Below are 21249 nucleotides of genomic sequence, written 5' to 3'. Positions count from 1 at the left end.
TTGCCTAGGTTAATATGCAACTCCCTACCCTCCTCTCAAAGCATATTACTAGAAAATTGGGGAGTTCCTGTCACACAGAGGTAAACGAATCTGACTAGGAACCATTGAGGTTGTGGGTTTGATCCCTGGCCTTGATCAGTGGTTTAAGGAATCTGGCTTGCCATGAGCTGTGGTATAGGTTGCAGATAGAAGGGCTTAGATCTGATGTTGCTACAGCTGTGGTGTAGACGTGCAGCTGTAGCTCTGATTCAACTCCTAGCCTGGGAATCTCCAATATGCTGTGGGTTCGGCCAAAAAAGCCAAAAAAAAAAAAAAAAAAAAAAAGAAAAAAGAAAAAAAAGAGAAGAGAGAAAAAAGAACATTTGCAGTAGACATCATTATGGTTAAATTAGGATAGTTATAACAATGCTTTTTTTCTGTTTTAAAATACACATTAAAGGTGTTTTTTTGGTTTTGGTTTTTATTTTAAAAGAAATAGGAAGCTGACTTCTTACCAAGACAATTTGAAGCATCGACTTGTTCTTTCAAAAATCAACACACATTTCTTCACAGGTTCAATCTGGTACTGGTTTGCTGCATCTAACAGAGACTGAACATTGTTGCTATTGACTGAAATTCTGTAAATAAGTTAACAATGAATATTAATTTCCTATATTTTATAAATGCTACTATAAAAAGTATCCTATTAGCCCCTGAAATTAAATAAAATTAGACTTTTTTCAGTCCCTGAATTACTATAACATGGACTTCACCCCTCCCCACACCCTTGTAGATTTTCATTCTGAAGAGTCTGGAGCATACCAATTTGTTACAATGCTTTAACAAGGTGTTAAAAGTTGGAAGATAACAGGATCCCTTTCGTGGCTCAATGGTTAATGAACCCAACTAGGATCCATGAGGATTGAGGGTTTTAATTCCCTGGCCTCACCGGTTAAGGATCTGGTGTTGCTGTGAGCTGGGGTGCAGGTCACAGACGTGCCTTGGATTCTGCATTGTTGTGGCTGTGGTGTAGGCCAGCAGCTATAGCTCCAGTTCGACTCCTAGCCTGAGAACTTCCATATGCCACAGGGTGGTCCTAAAAGAAAAAAAAAAAAAAAAAAAAAAAAAAGATGGATATCCCGACCTTACTCCTATAGCACAAATGATCCTTCTTAACTTACCTAGCAGTATAAGGAAATTCCACCAAGTTGTTCAATAATGTCAGGTTCAGCATCTTTGAGTTTCTACTTCAAATGAGACTTTTGATTCAAGCATGTTAGCTAATACAAAGAGAAGAAACAATAAATGACACGAGTACTATCGTGTAGTTTAACTGAGAAACAGATCATTCTAGGCTGTCCATTGCTAAATGCTCATGAGAAAAATAACAGGACAGAAACCTCCCTGAAAGAAAAGACCCAGAAAGGCCTACATTCCTACAATAAATGCAAATTGCTTCTTGATGTAGCTAAACAAACCTACAGAACAATGGCAATTGTTTATATATCAGCTTTCACTAGCAAAGCTCTTATTCTTCCCAAAACCTTGTAGGAAGCCAAGAGGCACTAAAAAGAAACTTAGGAGTTCTCGTCACGGCTTCAGTGGAAATGAATTCAACGAGTAATCCATGAGGGATGTGGGTTGGATCTCAAGCGTCGCTAATGGGCTAAGGATTTGGCCTTGCTCTGAGCTTGTGTGAAATTGTAGCATGGCTAGGATGTGGCATTGCTGTGGCTGCGGTGTAAGCCAGCAGCTGCAGCTCCATTTGACACCCAGCCTGGGAACATCCTTTTGCCATGAGTGCAGCTCTAAGAAGCAAAAAAAAAAAAAAAAAAAAAAAAAAAAAAAAACCAAAAACAAAAAAGGAGTTCCCGTCATGGCACAGTAGAAATGAATCCTACTAGGAACCATGAGGTTGTGGGTTCAATAGCTGACCTCGCTCAGTGAGTTAAGGATCTGGATTGCTGTGAGCTGTGAGTTAGGCTGTAGGCATGGTCAGATATGCATTGCTGTGGCTGTGGCATAGCCTGGCAGCTGTAGCTCCAATTGACCCCTAGCCTGGCAACCTCCATATACCTACAATTGTGGCCTAAAAAGCAAAAAAACAAAACAACAAAAAATACAAAAAAAAAAAGAAAGAAAACTTGAAGTGGACACATTATATAACTTTATAAGCTCATGAACGCCCAAGTAGATGAACCAGGACTGAGATCCAAGTCTCAATTCCCAATCTAGGGTTCTTTCTAGTATGATATGTTTTTATTTCATTTTATTTACTTTAACTTGCCAAATAAATGCCACAAGATTTAACTGCTCCTCTGCCTTTCCACCTGAGGTTAAGAAGAAAAACCTGGGCAGGTCCCCTTGTGGCTCAGCAAAGTTAAAGAATCCTGTGAACCAGACTGCAGCTATGGCACAGATTCGATTCCTGGTCCCAGACTTTCACATGCCACAGGTGCAGCCAAAAAGAAGAAAACTTAGGATTCAAGCAGATACTGAATCTCCATTAAAAAAGACCTCAGGACTTGAGAGCCAATAAAAGGACAGTTTTCTTTTTCTCAGTCATCACCATGACTGCTCTTCAATCTCTTCACTGTTCTATAGATGTAAGTGCTTTTAAAACTAGGAAAAATGGCATATTCTCAACTAGACCCCACCTACTTCTCATAAGAAAAAATATTATGTTTTACTTAAGATACTTACTGGTGAACATTAAGTTAAAAAAATGACTGGCTGCAGCAAGGACAACACGATGAGCAGGTATCTTTCTTTCCTGAACCTTAAGGATCACATCACACAATGTTTTCTAATCAAGAGAGAAATAAATAAAATTAAAGCGGCTCAATGGGCCTTGCTCAGCAAAACAAATGCTCTATCTGTAATTTGCTATTTAAATCCAGCCTTTTTCCCAACACAGAATTTGTCTATAAAGTAACACTTATTTAGGAAGAACTCAGATTGCTGTCATGAGTTCGCTGTATCAAAATTTGGCAGTAAGCTTACCAATAGTCAGGAAAAAAAAGAGATCTTTATAATCAGATAAGAAAGTCTTACTGATCTTTGGGGGAAGCCATTTAAAATTCTAATGTAGTTCTCATGATGAGATTTTATGGGGCATTAAATGACAATTTCACAGTCCTTGATGGTTTTTCAAACATAACAATCTGCTTTTTAAAAACTGTCCTTGACAGGAGTTCCCCTGGTGGTACAACAGGCTGTCACTGCAGTGGCTCAGGTAGCTGCTGTGGTGCAAGTTTGATCCCTGGCCCTGAAACTTCTGCATGCCTCAGGTGCACCCAAAAGAAAAAAAAAAAAAAAACTGTCCTTGATAAAATGCAGAGTGCATACTTCATTTCCCAAGAAAGCTGCCTTCACAGATCTAACTGTAAAGACAAACAACTCCATATACAGAGGTAGAGGAACAAATGTCCACTCAGCGCTCTTTCCTTAGACACTTCTAAAATGCACTTCTATAGGACCTAGATAACAGTCACTTTTTTTTTTTTTTTTTTTTTTTTTTTTTTGCTTTTTAGGGCCAAACCCGTGGCATATGGAGGTTCCCAGGCTAGGAGTTGAATCAGAGCTACAGCTGCTGGCCTACACCACAGCCAACAGATATGCCTGATCCAAGCCATATTTGCAACCTACACCACAGCTCACAGCAACACAGGATCCTTAACCCACTGAGTGAGGCCAGGGATGGAACCCGAAACCCCATGGTTCCTAGCTGGATTCATTTCCACCACACCACAATGGGAACTCCAGCAGTCGCTTTTAAATTGTGATTTTCTCACCAAGCCTAAAATGTTTCACTCTAGGTTGCTGAAAGAAGGCAGATCTAGATTAATAGTTAAAATGTTGGGAAAGCGGAATATTAAAGAAAAATTTAAGTTTACTGGAACCCTTAAAGATGAATTTCAAGGCAAAAGAAATGTCCTTTTTATAAAAAAAAATTTCAATTTTCTTAATTGATGTCAAAAGATATAGTGGACAGATTTGAATCAGAGAAAATTGTGTTAAGACACTCTTTCAGGCACTGACAATGTGAGACAAACAATATTTTCAGAGTGAAAAAAAAAAAAAAAACGGTTACAAATCCAAAAATGGAATAATAGTTCAGAGGACGTGGAATTTTTGCAAATTTTAAGTATCTTACTGAAACAGAGTTCGGATAAATAAATCATTGCTATTTACAATAAAAATCCAAATATTGATGGTAATGATTAGAATGAGAAATGTGCCCAATTAAGTGGAGTAAGAGATGAACAAAAAATTTCACTTAAATTACAGCTTATTCGAGGAGTTCCTGTCGTGGACTCAGTGGTAATGAATCTGACTAAGAACCATGAGGTTGCGGGTTCGATCCCTGGCCTCGCTCAGTGGTTAAGGATCCGCTTGCCGTGAGCTGTGTGTAGGTCCAGACGCGGCTCGGATCCCTGTTGCTATGGCTGTGGCTGGATCTACAGCTCCGATTAGACCCCTAGCCTGGGAACCTCCATATGCTGCAGGTGGCGCCTAGAAAAGGCAAAAAGACAAAAAAAAAAATTACAGCTTATTTGAAGAATTGTCTATGAAGCCTATAGATTACTGCTTAGAAGTTATACACATATTATACTTAAAGCTACGTTATTCCAGTAGTGTCTTAAATTTTAAAATTTTTATTTTCCTTTTTATTTGGGGGGGTATAGAATAGGCATAGCTCTCAGGTGATTTTGCCACATCAAAAAATATCAAGTATATGCAGAAACTGGCACAACATTGTAAGCCCAACTACATTTTAAAAAATCAGATAGCAAAATCATGCCAACTATTGGTTACTTACCCAGACAAGCTGGATCAAGTTGCTTAAGAGAAGGAAAAAAAAAAGGAAAGAAAGAAAAGGAAGGGAAGGGAGGAAGGAAGAAAGGAGGAGCAAAGAAAAAAGAACACAGACAGAATAGTAAGCAAATTAGATAGACACCTATGGCTGCTGACAGGAAGTTCCAGAAAATGTAAAGCTAAAATGGAGTTCTCTTTGTGGTTCAGCAGTAAATGAACCCGAGTGGGATCCATGAAGATGCAGGTTCAATCCCTGGCCTGGCTCAGTGGGTTAAGGATCCAGTGATGCCATAAGCTATGGTGAAGGTCGCAGACTTGGCTCGGATCCTGCATTGCTTGTGCTGTGGTGCAGGCCGGCAGCTGCAGCTCTGATTTGACCCCTAGCCAGGGAACCTCCATATGCTGCAGGTTCAGCCCTAAAAAGCAAAAAATAAAATAAAATAATAATAATAATTTAAACTGCGATATAATAAAGGCATACTCAGCAGTAGGAATGTTAGTGCAGTGAATTTACAAGCACTGAAAGAAGTTAGCAGAAATCAGAGAGATCTTTGTTCAACAATTTAATCTTAGTCTAAGGTTAATCTCTAGCTGGATAATAATGTTGTATGAGGCAGGTGGGAGAGGTAAAATGATAACAATTGTTTATATCCACATGGTACATTTATTTGACTGAACTACAATAGACTAACAGTCTGGAGTTCCTGTTTGGGCTCAGTGGTTAATGAACCCTTATCCATGAGGACAAGGGTTCGATCCCAGGTCTCAGTGGTTAGGGATCTGGCATTGCCGTGAGCTGTTCATGTAGGTTGCAGACACACCTTGGATCTGGCATTGCTTGCAGCTGTACCTTATGTATGCTGGCAGCTACAGCCTCTAATTTTACCCCTAGCCTGGAAACTTCCATTATGCCATGAGTACAGCCCTAAAAAGACCAAAAAAAAAAAAAAAAAATAGAAAGAAGAAAGCAGGTCCTATTCAACAAGTAATAGGACTGACCTAAAGAGAGAGGTCCCTCCTACTATCAATCCTCTGGGGAAAAGGTGTATCCTCACCGGACAGGAAAAATGGGAAGAGACAGAGACTCAGGTAATTTGAAGAACATGAGAGGTAACAAGTCCCAGGTGAAATGAAGAGAAACTAAAGCAAACAAAAACTACCTTTTGAATAATGTATTTTTCACTGGATTAAACAAACCAAAAAACTCTCGCAATTTCTCTGTTTATGTTTCCCATATTTGCTAGAGAATTATATTTTTTATATTTATTATTTTTCAGCTTCTTAATCTTTAGTCTCTCATAAACAGCACAGATTTTTATTATCTTTAGTCTGAATGTCTCACCATCTAAGATTATTTTTAGTAGGATTTAGTTGAATCTTTCCTGTTTATTACGATAATTTATGTTTCATCTTACATATGCCATCTTTTTAAAAGCTATTTATTATGCTTCCTTGCTGTCTTCATTTTTTTTTTTTAAACTATCTTTTTCTATTTTGGTTATTTTTTCTTTAAACTTTTTTCTTCTTTAGAACTTATATATAGATGTCAAATATTTGCAAACTGAATCCAGCAGCTCTTGTTTTAGGGATGCAAGGAGGGTTCAAGAGTAATTATATTAATGTAATTAATCATATTGACAGGTTAAAAGAAAAATTTCACATTGAGAGAACTTAAATATATGACAAAAGTGTGTGATAAAATAAAAATTTGAGTTCCCTTCGTGGCACAGCAGAAACGAATCCAACTAGAACCATGAGATTGTGGGTTCGATCCCTGACCTCGTTGAGTGGGTTAAGGATCTGGCATTGCAGTAAGCTGTGTGTAGGCTGCAGCTACAGCTCTGATTAAACGCCTAGTCTGGAACCTCCATATGCTGCGGGTGTGGCCCTAGAATAGAAAAAAGACAAAAGAAAAATTAAAAACTCATTTTCTGAATTCTTTAATAAAGCAAATGATGTGTCTGCATAGTGAAGGTCATTCATCAGAAACCAACAGCAAGCATCATACTTAATGGTGAAATAAAGATGCATTCTCATTCAAGTTTGAAACATACATACATATCCTGTCACAACGTTTTGGAAATTTTAGCCATATCTGTAAGAAATTAATGATAAATCAATTTAACACCTATAGAATTAACAAGAAAAGTCAGTAAGGTGGCCAAATAAAATATGAAAAAAGCAATCAGATGTGAGTAATAAGCCATCAAAAAACACACAAATGAGGAAAAAATCCCAGTCGTGGCAGCAACAAGATAATTAAATGTGAAGAAATAAACCTAAGAAATTTGAGGGCTCTACATTAATGGGAATTTAGTATGTTGATAAAGATACCACTGCAAATATGTGGTGAGAAGGTGGAGCACGTAACGTTAAGGCTGAGAGACTATTTTGTATGATTATCTAGCAGTGGATACATGACAGTATTCAACTGTCAAAACCCAATAGAAGGTACAACACAGTGAACTCTAACATACACTAAGATAATAATGTAACATATTGGCTCATTCGCTGTAATAAATGACACTATTTAGGCAAGATGTTAATAATAGGGGAAATGGCAGGTGGGGGTAGGGGAGCAAGGGGAATTAATGGAAACTGCACATCCTGCTCAGTTTTTCTGTAAACCTAAAACTGCTCTATAGTTTGGAGTTCCTGTCATGGTGCAGTGGAAATGAATCTGACTAGGAACCATGAGGTTGCGGTTCGATCCCTGGCCTAGCTCAGTGGGTTAAGGATCGCATGCCGTGAGCTGTGGTGTAGCTGCAGATGTGGCTTGGATCCGAGTTGCTGTGGCTTGGTGTAGGCTGGCAGCTGTAGCTCCGATTCAACCCCTGCCTGGGAAACTCCATATGCTGCGGGTGTGGCCCTAAAAAGCAAAAAATAAATAAATAAAATTAAAAAATTAAAGTTTAATTTTTAAAATGTGGTGAGCTGAAGTTCCCTTGTGGCTCAGCAGGTTAAGGATCCATCGTTGGCACTGCAGACAGCTTGGGTTGCTGCTGTGGCACATGTTCAACCCAACCTAGGAACTTACATGTGCCACAGGTGCAGCCAAAAGAAAAATGTGGTAAGAGATTAATAAATGAAAAAATGGTATTAGAATAACTGTTACCAATTTATGAGAAATAATAGCTTTCTCTCTCATAATGTACTCTCTCTTTCTCTGAGGAAGGTAGTACTGGGAAGGAAGTTCCCATCCTTTTCTCTATCTGCCATCTGTGGAAGAGTGACTACAGATGGGCAGGAGCATGGTGGAGGTAGGTCCTTACCACATAGAGCCAGGCCTCCTAGCTCATTCCTCTTCCACGAATCTGCCTCTAAAGTGGAATCTCATTATTAGGACAGGCTTGCCCCTATCTGTGGCAGGAGAGGCCTGTTTCCATTCCTCAGCTGCTCTGCATCAGATTGGGTGGGTAAGATTTTAGTTAAGGGGGGAAAAAATGACAATTTTATGCTCAAGTCAAGCCATGTTCTTTAACTGCCATGACCATCAATTTATCTGTCTCCTACACTACTTCTCAATTATTTAGCACCAGAAGATGAAGAGGGCCCTCTCAAATCCATATGCATAGACACTCAACACAGGGAAACAGAAACTGTGGTGCTGCTGTATTGCCTGCAAGTACTAGGTGCTCTGGTAAGAAGAGTCCTTAGGTTTGGAAGACTCACCTGAAAACAGGGCAATCACTTTAGGCATGTGTTAGTGGAATGACCTCTTGCTCTATGTTTGCCAGACACGACTGAAAAAGGCAGCTTAGGTTTCTGCAAGCTTACAGCTACAGCATTGTATGAGGTTCTAGTTTTGAACAATATGTGCTGGTTATTAGTAGGAAGCATGCAAGCAGCTGTTCCAAACTGTATTCTTTATTGTATCCAAGGAGAGGACTGAGGAATGACTAACCTTTGAATTATGTAGCTTGTCAACAAGGTTCTGCAATCAGTCCCTCCCAGTGTGATTTCAAGTTGACCCTGGTATAAATCCCTGGGTAGACTGCAGATTCAACTATAGTTGGGTGGTGGATTTAAATCACTGAAAAGATAAAGGTAAATGGAACCCTTATTATATAGGATAAATCATCATCTTGGATTGAGAGATACTAGCAAAGTCTCAAAAAAGTCATAAAAAAACCCAAGGTTTAAGAAGAATTCTTAAAAAGGCCTCTTTAGAAATCATGTTTGTTCAGAAAACCAAGAAAAAGAACAATGGTCTTAAACAACAGGTATAATAGCAATAAGGCAAGCAGGAAAGTGAAAGAAAAACAAAGAACACACCTAGATTATTAAAGGAAGGTCCTGGTGGCTCAGAAAGTCAAGGAATTGGCATTGTCACTGTTGTAGCACCAGGTGCTGCTGTGGTGCAAGTTCAATCTGGCCCAGAAACTTCCGTGAGCAGCAGGGGAAAAAGAAAAAAAAGGAAAAGGATTTTCTTTCTTAAGGGAAACATGACAAGCTAGGCTAAACAGCTTGAAAGGGAAAGGAGATAAACTTGGGTCTAATTGCTCTTTAAAAGATGAAATTGGGGGAAAAAAAACTTTTGTTATTTATTTTGTTATTTATTTGGCTATGTCCATGGCAAACAGAAGTTCCCAGGCCAGGGATGGAACCCAAGCCACAGCAGTGATAATGCTGAATGCTTAACCACTAGGCCACCAGGGAACTCCTGTTGTTATTTATTAGAGGAAGGTAATATGTACCAAAGAGATGTAACTAGGAAAAAGAATTCAAGAGCAGACCAAATAACTTCTCTCAGAAAGAAGTTTGATCTAGGATTTTTTTTTTCCTTTTCTTTTTTGCTTTTTAGGGCTACAGTGGGACATACAGAAGTCCCAGTATAGGGGTCGAATAGGAGCTACAGCAGCCAGGCTACACCACAGCCACAGCAATGAGGATCCAAGCCACATCTGCAACCTATACCACAGCTCATGGCAATGCTGGATCCTTAACCTATGGATCAAGGCCACAGACTGAACCTGCATCCTGCATCCTCATGGACACTAGTCAGGTTTGTTTCCACTGAGCCACAATGGAAACTCCCTTTAGAATTTTTAAATAAGATTCTTTTAAAGCTAAAAGTAAAAAATCAAACACATAATTAAAGGACTGCCCTCAAAAGACAGGGACAGTTATAGCAGTCCCAGTGATTACAGTAAATTCAGATAGATTTGAAAAGGGAAAGGAAGATCAGTAATAGTGTATTTCATACAACATTAAATAATCTGCAAGATGATCTGATGGGAAGACAGAATAGTACATGCTCTACTGAAACATACCTGGGAAGTTTGTGGAGATAAGACTAAGGAAGAGCACTAAGTCACATTATGGGAAGCCAATAACTCAGACACAGTCCAGGCCTATATTAGATGTTGGGCTTCCCATAACTGCAATTACCTTACTGAGAGTGGTAAGGGTTGGCAGTAATTACTACACAAAGACTTCTTAATTGCCACGATGGCAAAGTCTACAGACTTCAAAGCACTAGTAGAAGTATGGTAGCAAAGTATCTGGGCCAAAAAGGAAAAGAGGCGTTTGATCTCAACGATGTTAGCTCTATAGGACAGGGAATATTCAACTTAAATGTGTTAACAACTCAACTGGGGACTGTCTGAAAGGAACAAATGGATTCACAGACAGCCATTTTGACACAAATAAGTAACAGAAAGCAATGTGTCTGCTCTGACCAAAGCCTAGAAAACAAATAATGAAGAAAGGCAAAGTTAGAGGAGCACAGGCCTTATAGGAACCCCTTAAATGTCATGCTTCAGCTGAAACAAATGGAAAGGAAAAAAGAAAGGCTCCTCAAAGAAGTAAGATTAATTTATTTAAGGAATTTCATAGCAGGACAGGATTGTGATGAGGACACAAAGGTATAGATAGACCAGGAGGATCAAAACTGGAGCGCAGCATGCAAAGCCACAAACTTGCTTTGCACAAGTGCCCATTACAAGTGTGGATCACTCTCCTCCCAAGAGGGAGGGACAACTTTGTCACTAGACAAAACTCAATCATCCCAAGAGGGAGGGACAACTTGTCACTAGACAAAACTCAATCATTTGAGCACTGGGTAGCCAGGACCACAGGGTTCAAAAACAAAATGAAAATTAATCTTTAAATGTGAACAAAAGGAAAAAAGAAACCTCTAGGAGAGAGAAATCCCCCTGACAAATTTCTAACATTTTACCCAAGTAAAACAATGTCTCATGCCAACAAAGCATTATCATGCACAGGTGAAATTCCTTCCCTATCCAGTAAACACAGTGTCCCTACTGGCCTCTGGATAGGTGATTCTTCCCAATGACTTTAGTCTTAGAGTCTATCAGTTACGAACAGCTGACACAGATGGCAACCTGTCAACATCAAAAGCCAAGATTTTGTTTTCTTTGAAAACTCTGTTCCCCCAGAAACGGAAATTTCTCTGTTTTTGGCTGGAAACAATGTGGTTAGGGCTGTATAATAATATGTCAGCCTCTGCACTATTTATTGTAGAGATAAGAGATACTTGTATCTTTTCAGGTTTGTGGGGATGGGGTGATGAAGTTCTCTTCTTGCACAGCAGGTTAAGGATCCAGTGTTTGTACTGCAGCGACTTGGGTCATTGCTGAGGCGCAGGATGGATACCTAGCCTGGGAACTTCCACATGTCACAGGCACAGCCAAAATAAATAAGTAAAACAAAAATAAAACCAAAAAAAGCCCTAGAGACCTTTGACATAATGAAAACATGTGACACCAATGAAATTGGAGAAATTCAGATTTGAAATTGGAGAAATTCAGATTTGGAGGTGCTAAACTAACTTATCTATTCCAAAGGGAAACAGTCTATGCTAAAGTTGCTGAAGAAGTTATCCTGACTTGGAGTTCCCGTGTTGAGGCAGTGGTTAATGAATCCGACTAGGAACCATGAGGTTGCAGGTTCGATCCCTGGCCTTGCTCAGTGGGATAAGGATCCAGTGTTACCGTGAGCTGTGGTGTAGGTTGCAGATCAGATGTGGCCCGGATCCCGTGTTGCTTGGCCCTGTGTAGGCGGGTGGGTACAGCTCCAATTAGACCCCTAGCCTGGGGGCCTCCATATGCCGCAAGAGCAGTCCAAGAAATGGCAAAAAGACAAAAAAAAAAAAAAAAAAAAAAGTTATCCTGACTTGACCCAAACATTTAAGAGAATGGCTTCTGGCTGAGACTGAGCAGTATAAGAAACCAGAGAGCAGACTTTTATATTTCATTTGCTTTATTTTAATCATAGGGAGATCATAGCTGTGGAATTTAATAAGAGGAGTTCATAACAAACAAATTTGGGGGATTTCTGTTGCTAACATGGAATGGGAGGGCTTTAAGCTGTCATTCTGTTCAATGCAGACAATCTGGAGTGCAATGAATGACATTTTCGCTGAAAAATTTGAGAAATGGAAGTGAATTTCCAGTTCAGGGTTAACTTAAGAGATACCCATTTCAAATCTTTTTGGAGTAAAAATTTAAATAACCTAAACTAGTCTTCAGAGGATACACAAAGGAGCAGTTATTGATAGAGATGCCTCGTCAGCATTCAAATAGAACAAAGAACTCCCTGTGCCATAAGAAAACAAAGCATCTAAAAGACAAAGCAAACTTGGAATATGAGCTCACAGTACTTTGTCCAGCTAATTTCTGTGAGAAGTTGTGGTGGTAATTTGGTGTTTAAATTCCACCATTTAATCCTCTAAAATTCTCAACTTGGGGAGTTTACATAAAACACCAATAGTCAAATGAGAGGTAATGAAACACCCTACCGACAGATGGGCAAGTACTTGGTAGTCCCTCATTTGCAGTGTTTCTCCAGTAAAATAAAGTTAGAAGATGAGGCTTTGCTTAAGAGCCTACCCCTGCAAATCTCAATAATCTAAATTTTGTAATCTGCATATTCATATGTCTGCAAACTAAAAATTGGCCCAAGTACAATATACAGAGTCCACCCTAAGACACATCTTACCTGTCCTGCTTAGCAGATAGAGACCTTAAGCAGAAGTACATGAATAATCTCATCATAATAAAATAGCAATGTCTTAAGTTCTAAAGTAATTTTATAAGCAACTTCTCACTCATTGGGCAAAATCAGAAGAGGTGTGAACTCAAGGTCTCTCCGGCCTTCCCTTTGTAAGATGTGAAGGTCAGAAATGTTCTTCCAATTCTGTCAATCCCTTTCCTCTCTGTTCCCCAAACCACATATACACAGAGACAGACAGACAGACACAAATTATTCTCTTTTCAAGGAAAAGCCTAGGTCAGTGGTTTTCAAACCTTTTTTAAAAAGCACCTTAATCTGGAGTTCCCATCGTGGTGCAGTGGAAACGAATCCGACTGGGAACCATGAGGTTGTGGGTTGGATTTCTGGCCTGGCTCAATGGGTTAAGAATCTGGCCATGCCTGGAGCTGCGGTGCAGGTTGCAGACAAGGCTTGGATGCTGCATTGCTGTGGCATAGGCTGGCAGCTGTAGCTACCACTGGACCCCTAGCCTGAGAAACTCCATTGCCACAGGTGCGGCCCTAAAAAAAACCACACACACAAAAAAAAATAATATATATATATATTATATATAAAATCATTGCAATTCTCACTTAAAATAAAAATGAAAAAAAGCAGCTTAATCTGTTTCTAAATGATGTGATTTCATGTAATTTATACATACAGAATGGTTTCTCTATAGCCAGAACTAGCTTGGCATCCAAGATATGGAAGAGGCTCCCCTCGCTAATGTGATTAATTCATTTACAAAAATTTTGTTTCTGATCTCAGCATTTAGTCTTTCTGGAGGTGGGTTCTGCTAGTGGTTTAGAGATTTGGGGACCCAAAAGAAGAGTGATTTAACCATGTGACATAACAACAAACATTCCAAAGAACTAAAAGTTAAGACTGTAACCTGGCCATTTTGGCCTCCTCATGCCACTAGGTAAAAAGTTCTCACATTTGGATAGGTGTCTGATCATGGCCATCAGGAAAAAAACTGCTCTTCTCCATGCAGTGAGAGATGACTGGAAGTCATGGGACCCCATTGGGTACCTTCTGGTTGTTGGGAGAGACAGTCGTCCATGGGACTCTTGAGTTCCTGCTTATCTTCCTAGACATGCCAAAAATGCAAGGCCCTACCACTTTTTACCCATGAAGTCACCATTTCTCAGAGTTTTGTTAGCAGCGACTGACCATAAGGGTGAGATAATGTCTCCACTCCAGGATAAGTGGATTTGGCCTATTGCTTGCTTTAAAAATGACAGAGTTCCCATTGTGGCTTAGTAGTAACAAACCTGACTAGTGCCCATGAAGATGCAGGTTCAATTTCTGGCTCCCGCTCAGTGGGTTAAGGATCCAGCGTCATCATTAACTGCGGTATAATCACAGATGCAGCTCAGATCTGGTGTTGCTGTGGCTGTGATGTAGGCCAGAGGCTGCAACTCCAATTCAGCTCCTAGCCTGGGAACTTCCATATGCCGTACCGCAGCCAAAAAAAAACAAAAACAAAAACAAAAACAGATTCCTTTCATTCAGTGTTCATTACTCAGCTGCAACACAAACCCACTGTGTGTCTAACATCCATTGGGCCCCACCATGTCATCCTCATAGTTACTTGTGGGGCAAGGAAACTGATGCAATGAAGTCTACTGTCTCTGACCTAGGAATCTCATGTCTTCTGCCAGGATCTACTAAACATCTACAGGCTAACTAATCAGCTTTTAAGTAGAATAAAATAAATCCAAGGCCCAACACTAGTACTGCCAAATCTAGTGGTAAATGTCAATATACACTAAAGTAACCCTAAACAAGCAAGATCAAAGGCTCAGGATACCTAGGATAAAAGATCAGATCACCCTGTTGTGGTGTAGTGAAATGAATCCAACTAGTATCCGTGAGGATGCCGGTTAGATCCCTGCCCTTGCTCAGTGGGTCAGGGATCCAGCATTGTTGTGAGCAGTGGTGTAGGTAGCAGATTTGGATTGAATTCCTCACTGCTGTGGCTGTGGTGTAGGCCAGCTTCTATTTGACCCTTCCATGGGGAACTTCCATATGCCACAGGTGCAGCTCTAAAAAGCAAAAAAAAAAAAAATAAAAAATACAAAAAAAGAAAAAAGATCAAATCATCCCATCAAATAAAGAACTTTAAGGTGTTGGCTAAAGACAAAGAATAGGAATAAGCAGTGAAGAAAGAAATCACAAATACAAAAATTAACAAATAATAAAAATGAATGTGGCTTCTACCTTTATTTTCATCTTTGCTTTTCTTTTTTTTTTTTTTCTTCTCAGGCCACACATGCGTCATATGGAAGTTCTCAAGCTAGGGTCAAATCGGAGATGCAGCTGTCTGCCTATGCCACAGCAATAGCAATGCAGGATCCAAGCCTCATCTGAGACCTGTACCACAGCTTGCAGCTACACCAGATCCTTAAGTTGATCCTTAATGCACTAAGTGAGGCTAGGAATCAAACTATCCCGTATCCTCATGTATACTAGTCAGATTCTTAAACTGCTGAGCCCCAATAGGAACTCTTTGACTTTTACATTTACATAAGTTTTAACTAGTTTCCTTCCCTTCCACAATCATATAAAGAATCTATTATTACATAAAACTTAGGATCTTAAAAGGACTATAGAAACAATGGATATCACCATGTGATCTTAGAGTTAGATATGGCAAATAAATTTAATTGGTGATAAAGATATACTTTTTAAATTATAGGAATAAGAGCATACATGTCTGTACTGGACAGCTAAGGTATATTTGTGGGATCTTGCAATTTAGCATCCAAAATCCTCTGCCTATTAGAACCCCCAAACTGTCATCTCCGGAAAAAAAATCTTTTTTTTTTTTTTTTTTTTGTCTCTTTTAGGGCCACACCAGAGGCATTTGGAGGTTCCCAGGCTAGGGGTCTAAATGGATCACTAGCGCTGGCCTACACCACAGCCACAGCAATGCCAGATCCGAGCCATGTCTGTGACTTCCACCACAGCTCATGGCAACACTGGATACTTAACCCACTGAGCAAGGCCAGGATCGAACCCACAACCTCACAGTTCCTAGTCAGTTTTGTTAACCACTGAGCCAAAATGGGAACTCCAGGGGAAAAAAATCATCATGAACGATCTTGGTCAGAGGGCAGTTCTCAGCTTCTGCCTCTCATTATGAAACTCCTAAACCAGATAATTCTTCTACCCACTTCTTAGTAGGGCTCTAAGCTGCAAACAATCTAAGGTCTGCCAATTAGACACCTACTTCCAGGATTTTGAATTGTGACTGAATGATAGAAGGGGCAGTGTGAGGGAAATGACAGGATGTCTTTGTGGAAGCATCAGCTGCAGTGGAACCTGACAGCTACACAAGAAAATCCCTGGTTCCTGCTTGACTGCCATGCTTGCTTGCTGCCAGCCTGTGGTAAATGCTGTAAGCTTCCAACATCCTTGCTATAAATTATATTTACTTAAGACAATAAGTTTCTATTGCTGGCAACAAGAATTCCAGCAGATCCACTGTGGGATTATCACAATACCAACAGTATTTATTAACAACGAATAATTTATCAAAAGTTTTCACATTCTTCTCTCACTAGTCCTAGCATCAATAAGGTAGGTTAGTATGATATTATGCTAATTGTTAAGCAGGTAAGAACATAAAAGCAGAGTCCTGCTACAGCACAACGGAATCAGTGGCATCAGGATCAGTGGCATTGTCTCTGGATGTAGGTTGGGCTGTAGTGGATGTCTCTGGGCTGGGATGTAGGTTGATCCCTGGCCTGGCAGTGGATTAAGGATCCAGCGTTGTTGCAGCTGCACCATAGGTCATAACTGTGGCTGGATCTGATCCCTAGCCAGGGAAATCCATATGCCACAGGGTAGCCAAAAAAGGAAAAAAAAAAAAAAAAAAAGAACATAAATGGCTGAAGAAGTGACTGGCCCAATGTCACACAATAGAACAACAGAATTCAAACACAGAAATGTGTTTTAGATCCAACATCCATGTTATTCCACTATAGCACACTGCTTCCTAAAGCAATGAGTCACTAAAGACATTACTAAAAGAGGTTCTAAAGAAGACACAAAACCATTTTAAAATGATTTTTCACAATGAAAGTTCATAGGGTCAAATTAAATTGTGACTCAATTTAATTATGATTCAAGGAGAAAGTCTAAGAAAGATCATGTTTGTGCTACAAGGCCCTAGCCCACTTAGCACAGATAATTTATTCAAAGGATTAACATTTAACCTAAACTATGACTATCAGATTCTCTCTCACCAGCATTTGAAATTCTGAAAAAGACTTCGAGTAGTCAGAGCTGAGGTATAATGAAGGCAGTGTTCTAGAAAAAGGGTAGAGACCTTTGGGGCTAGCCTGGTCCCTGTATCTCCCAAATCTTGATTGTCTTTATTCTTCTCAGAAGGAATTTTAATGCAATCTTCTCTCCCTTAAGATGTGCTTCTGGAGTTCCCATCATAGCACAGCAGAAACAAACTGGACTAGGAACCATGAGGTTGCTGGTTCGATTCCAGGCCTTGTACAGTGGGTTAAGGATCCGGTGTTGCCATGAGCTGTGGTGTGGGTAGCAGGCGCAGCTCCGATCTGGCATTGCTGTAGCTCTGGTGTAGGCTGACAGCTGTAACCATGACTAGACCCCTAGCCTGGGAACCTCCCTATGCTGCGGGTACAGCCCTAAAAAAAAAAAAGGGGGGGATGTGCTTCTGTACTAATTCATTCAAGACACATGTGGTATCATGATGGCTGTATGCACTAGATACCATGGAATTTAGCAGGAAAACATTAATCCACCTGGGGAACTTGGCTTACACATGGACAGTTTCCTCTCCATGTACTCACCACGCTGTTCCCTCCACCACTGTATTAAAACTTCGCTTGCTGGCATTCCCATTGTGGTGCAGCAGAAATGAATCTGACTAGGAACCTTGGGTTGTGTGTTAGATCTCTGGCCTCATTCAGTGGGTTAAGGTTCCGGCACTGCTGTGAGCTGTGGTATAGGTTGCAGATGCAGCTAGGATCTGGCGTTGCTCTGGCTGTGGTGTAGGCTGGCAGCTGTGGTCCGTTAGACCCCTAGCCTGGGAACCTCCATAGGCCGCAAGTGTGGCCCTAAAAAGATAAACAACAACAACAACAAAACTCTGCTTTCTAAAACCACCAATTTTCAAATCTTGGACACTATGTTTTTTGACCTCCCTATTTAATACTCCCTACTGCCTCTTCTTCTTTTAACTTAATTGGTTTCAATGACATTATTCCTTGTCTTTCTTTTCTCCTGTTCTTTAATCCCCAATGCACTTTTCTTCCTATCCTTTAAAATGTTCATGCTACCCAGTTTCATCCTCTGTCCACATATCCTCTAGGTGTTATCAACCACATCTATGACATCAACTATTAAAAAGTATTTGAGGAGGGAGTTCCCAACGTGGCTCAGTAGCAACAAACCTGACTTTACTATCCATGAGGATACAGGTTCAATTCCCGGCCTTGCTCAGTGGGTTATGGATCCAGTGTTGCCGTGAGTTGTGGTATAGGCTGCAGATGAGGCTCTGAGCCTGTGTTGCTATAGCTGTGGTGCAAGTCAGCAGCTCTAGCTCTGAATGGACCCCTAGCCTGGGAACTTCTATATGCCACAAGTACAACCCCCCAAAAGGAAAAAAAACATTTGAGGAGGAGTTCCTGCCATGGCTCAGCAGGTTAAGAACCCAACTAGTGTAATGAGGATACAGGTTTGATCCCTGGCCTTGCTCAGTAGGTTAAGGATCCTGCGTTGCTGTGAGCTTGGTATAGGTTGCAGACACAGCTCGGATTCTGCAGTGCTGTGGCGTAGACTGGCAGCTACAGCTCTGAATCGACCCCTAACCGGAGAACCTCCATATGCCACGTGCAGCCCTAAAAAAAAAAAAAAAAAAAAAAGAAACAAAAACAAACAAACCCCCAAGTCCCCAAATAACTGAGCATCTACGTGGTAAATATTAGCAATATAGTTGAGTAAGCTAAACACAGTTCCTGGCCTCATGGAATATAGAGCCTATGGTAACAAAGATATGTATTAAACTAAAAAGTGTTTATTGCTTTTATAGAGTTGATTAAATGCATGAAGGAAAGGAACAGAGTGCTTTAAGAGTAGATGTTATAGAAGGCCTTGACATAATCCAGGGCATTCAGGGAGGAAATGCCTTTTAAGGTAAAACTGAAGCATGAGTAGGAAGAGAAGAATAGCATAAGCCCTGGTACAACATTTTACTCTCTGAAAGAAAGACAAATGCATAGAGTGAAATGGCTAAGAGAAAGCAGTTTGAATCCGACTAGAGAAGCAGGCTGGGATCAGATCACACAGGGCTGGGAAGGCCTCGTTATGGATAAATCTTCATTTTAAGTTCATGATAATTAATCTCAAAAGCACTACCAACCATCACCATTTCTATTCTTCACAAAACAACTTTCTTCAGAGTTCCCGTCATGGCTCAGTGGAAATGAATCTAAGATCCATGAGGATGCAGGTTCAATCCGTGGCCTCACTTAGTGGGTTAAGGATCCGGTGTTGCCATGAGCTGTGATGTAGTTCGGATCCCTCATAGCTGTGGCTGTGATGTAAGCTGGTGACTACAACTCAGATTTGACTCCTAGCCTGGGAACCTCCACATGCTGTGGGTTTGGCCCTAAAAAGACACAAAAACAAACAAAACCCTTCCTCAACCTCCAGCTTCATCCCCAACCTTCATTTTAGCAGATTATCTTATCTACTTTTCAGAGAAAACAAAAGACCCTAGACAGAAACTCCTTTATTCTCTAGATTCCGAACACACCCATCTATGTACCTACCAACCCTCTCCTCCTTCCCACACCTATGCAAGAGGAACTGTCCTCCCATTTGAGCTTATTCACCTTTATTTTGGATCTCATCTCAGGAATCATCTATTAATCAACCATTTTGTCTAATATAGCCAACCTCTTTGTCTCAAATGAATTCTCCCCATAGTTTTTATTTTTTTAATGGTTTTTATTTTTTCCATTATAGTTGATTTACAATGTTCTGTCAATTTCCGCTGTATAGCAAAGTGACCCAGTCATTCATATATATATATTGTATATATATATATATATTGGTCTTTTTGCTATTTCTTGGGCTGCTCCCGTAGCATATGGAGGTTCCCAGGCTAGGGGTCCAATTGGAGCCACAGCTGCCAGCTTACACCACAGCCATGCAATGCAGGATCCAAGCTGCATCTGCAACCTACACCACAGCTCACGGCAACGCCGGACCATTAACCCACTGAGCAAGGGCAGGGACCGAACCCTCAACCTCATGGTTCCTAGTCGGATTTGTTAACCACTGTGCCACAACAGGAACTCCCAATTTGTTTTTCTGATTTCAAATTTTTTTCACAATTTTGCCTCACATCTCTTTATAAAGTAAATAAAAATCCTTATTTTTATGTCTGTATTTAGGAAAGAATATACTACAGGGAATGACAGAAGAAGTAGAAGATGTTCCAAAAAAGGAAAACCGATCAGCACCAGCAGCCACATGAAGTTACGAGTAAAACGGGGGGTTGACAGTTATTCAGCACACAAAATAGCCATACAGAAAGATAATGCATTACACGAAAATAAAAGAGTCAGTGATCCCAAAGAAGAGAATTGGCTACACAGACTCAATCCCTCACCAGTTAGGAGAAGATATCTTCACATCTTTGCTATGCAATCTATAGTTCAAGCACCAGCATTATCAACATCACTTGGGAGCTTGTTAGAAAAGCAGAATTTTGGGTCCTATTCCAAATTTACTAAACCAAAGTCTGGTTTTTGTTGTTGTTGTTTTTCTGGCTGCATCTAAGGCACACAGAAGTTCGTAGGCCAGGAATTGAAACTGCACCACAGCAGTGACAACCCCAGGTTCCTTTTTTTTTTGGTCTTTTTTGCCTTTTCTAGGGCCGCTCCCGCAGCATATGGAGGTTCCCAGGCTAGGGGTCGAATCGGAGCTGTAGTGGCCAGCCTATGCCAGAGCCACAGCAACACGGGATCCGAGCCACGTCTGCAACCTACACCACAGCTCACGGCAACACCAGATCCTTAACCCACTGAGCAAGGCCAGGGATCGAACCTGCAACCTCATGATTCCTAGTCAGATTCGTTAACCACTGTGCCATGACGGGAACTCCAACCCCAGGTTCTTAACTGTTAGGCCACTAAGGAAATACCAAAGTCTGTAGTTTATCAAGATTCACAGGTGATTTACACGTACCTTAAACTTTGCAAAACCCTGATCTAGATATTCTAATTATAGTAAGATACCCATGAAACAGAAGTCTCCAATTAAACTTTCAAGCTAGACTATTATGTCAGAGTGGTAAACTATTTGGTTACATACTGCCAGAGATAGAAAACATGAAAAAAATGTGTCGTTGTAGAGAGAAACCATGTATCAAAAATTAAAAATCTAGGAGTTCCCGTCCTGGCT

At 40.3% G+C, this 21249-nt stretch overlaps 1 protein-coding gene across 3 annotated transcripts in view; it reads right to left on the bottom strand.

The window, feature by feature from the left end:
- KLHL7 (kelch like family member 7) overlaps nt 1–2700 on the bottom strand; it is a 69831-nt gene extending 67131 nt beyond the window's left edge. Inside the window, exon 1 of one of the 3 annotated variants that reach the window (XM_021063445.1) lies at nt 2683–2700. Coding sequence is in view for 1 of the 3 variants with exons in the window: in XM_021063443.1 (XP_020919102.1) it covers nt 495–512 (18 nt within the window). In the remaining 2 variants the exon portion in view is untranslated. Of the gene's footprint in view, nt 1–494; nt 628–2682 lie in introns of those variants that run through there. The other 2 variants (XM_021063443.1, XM_021063444.1) reach the window with 2 other exon arrangements.

The sequence above is a fragment of the Sus scrofa genome, chromosome 9 (genome assembly GCF_000003025.6).
Source record: "Sus scrofa isolate TJ Tabasco breed Duroc chromosome 9, Sscrofa11.1, whole genome shotgun sequence".
NCBI classification, from domain to species: Eukaryota; Metazoa; Chordata; class Mammalia; order Artiodactyla; family Suidae; genus Sus; species Sus scrofa.
Note: the sequence above shows the minus strand (reverse complement) of the source record. Positions and strands in the feature narration are given on the sequence as shown.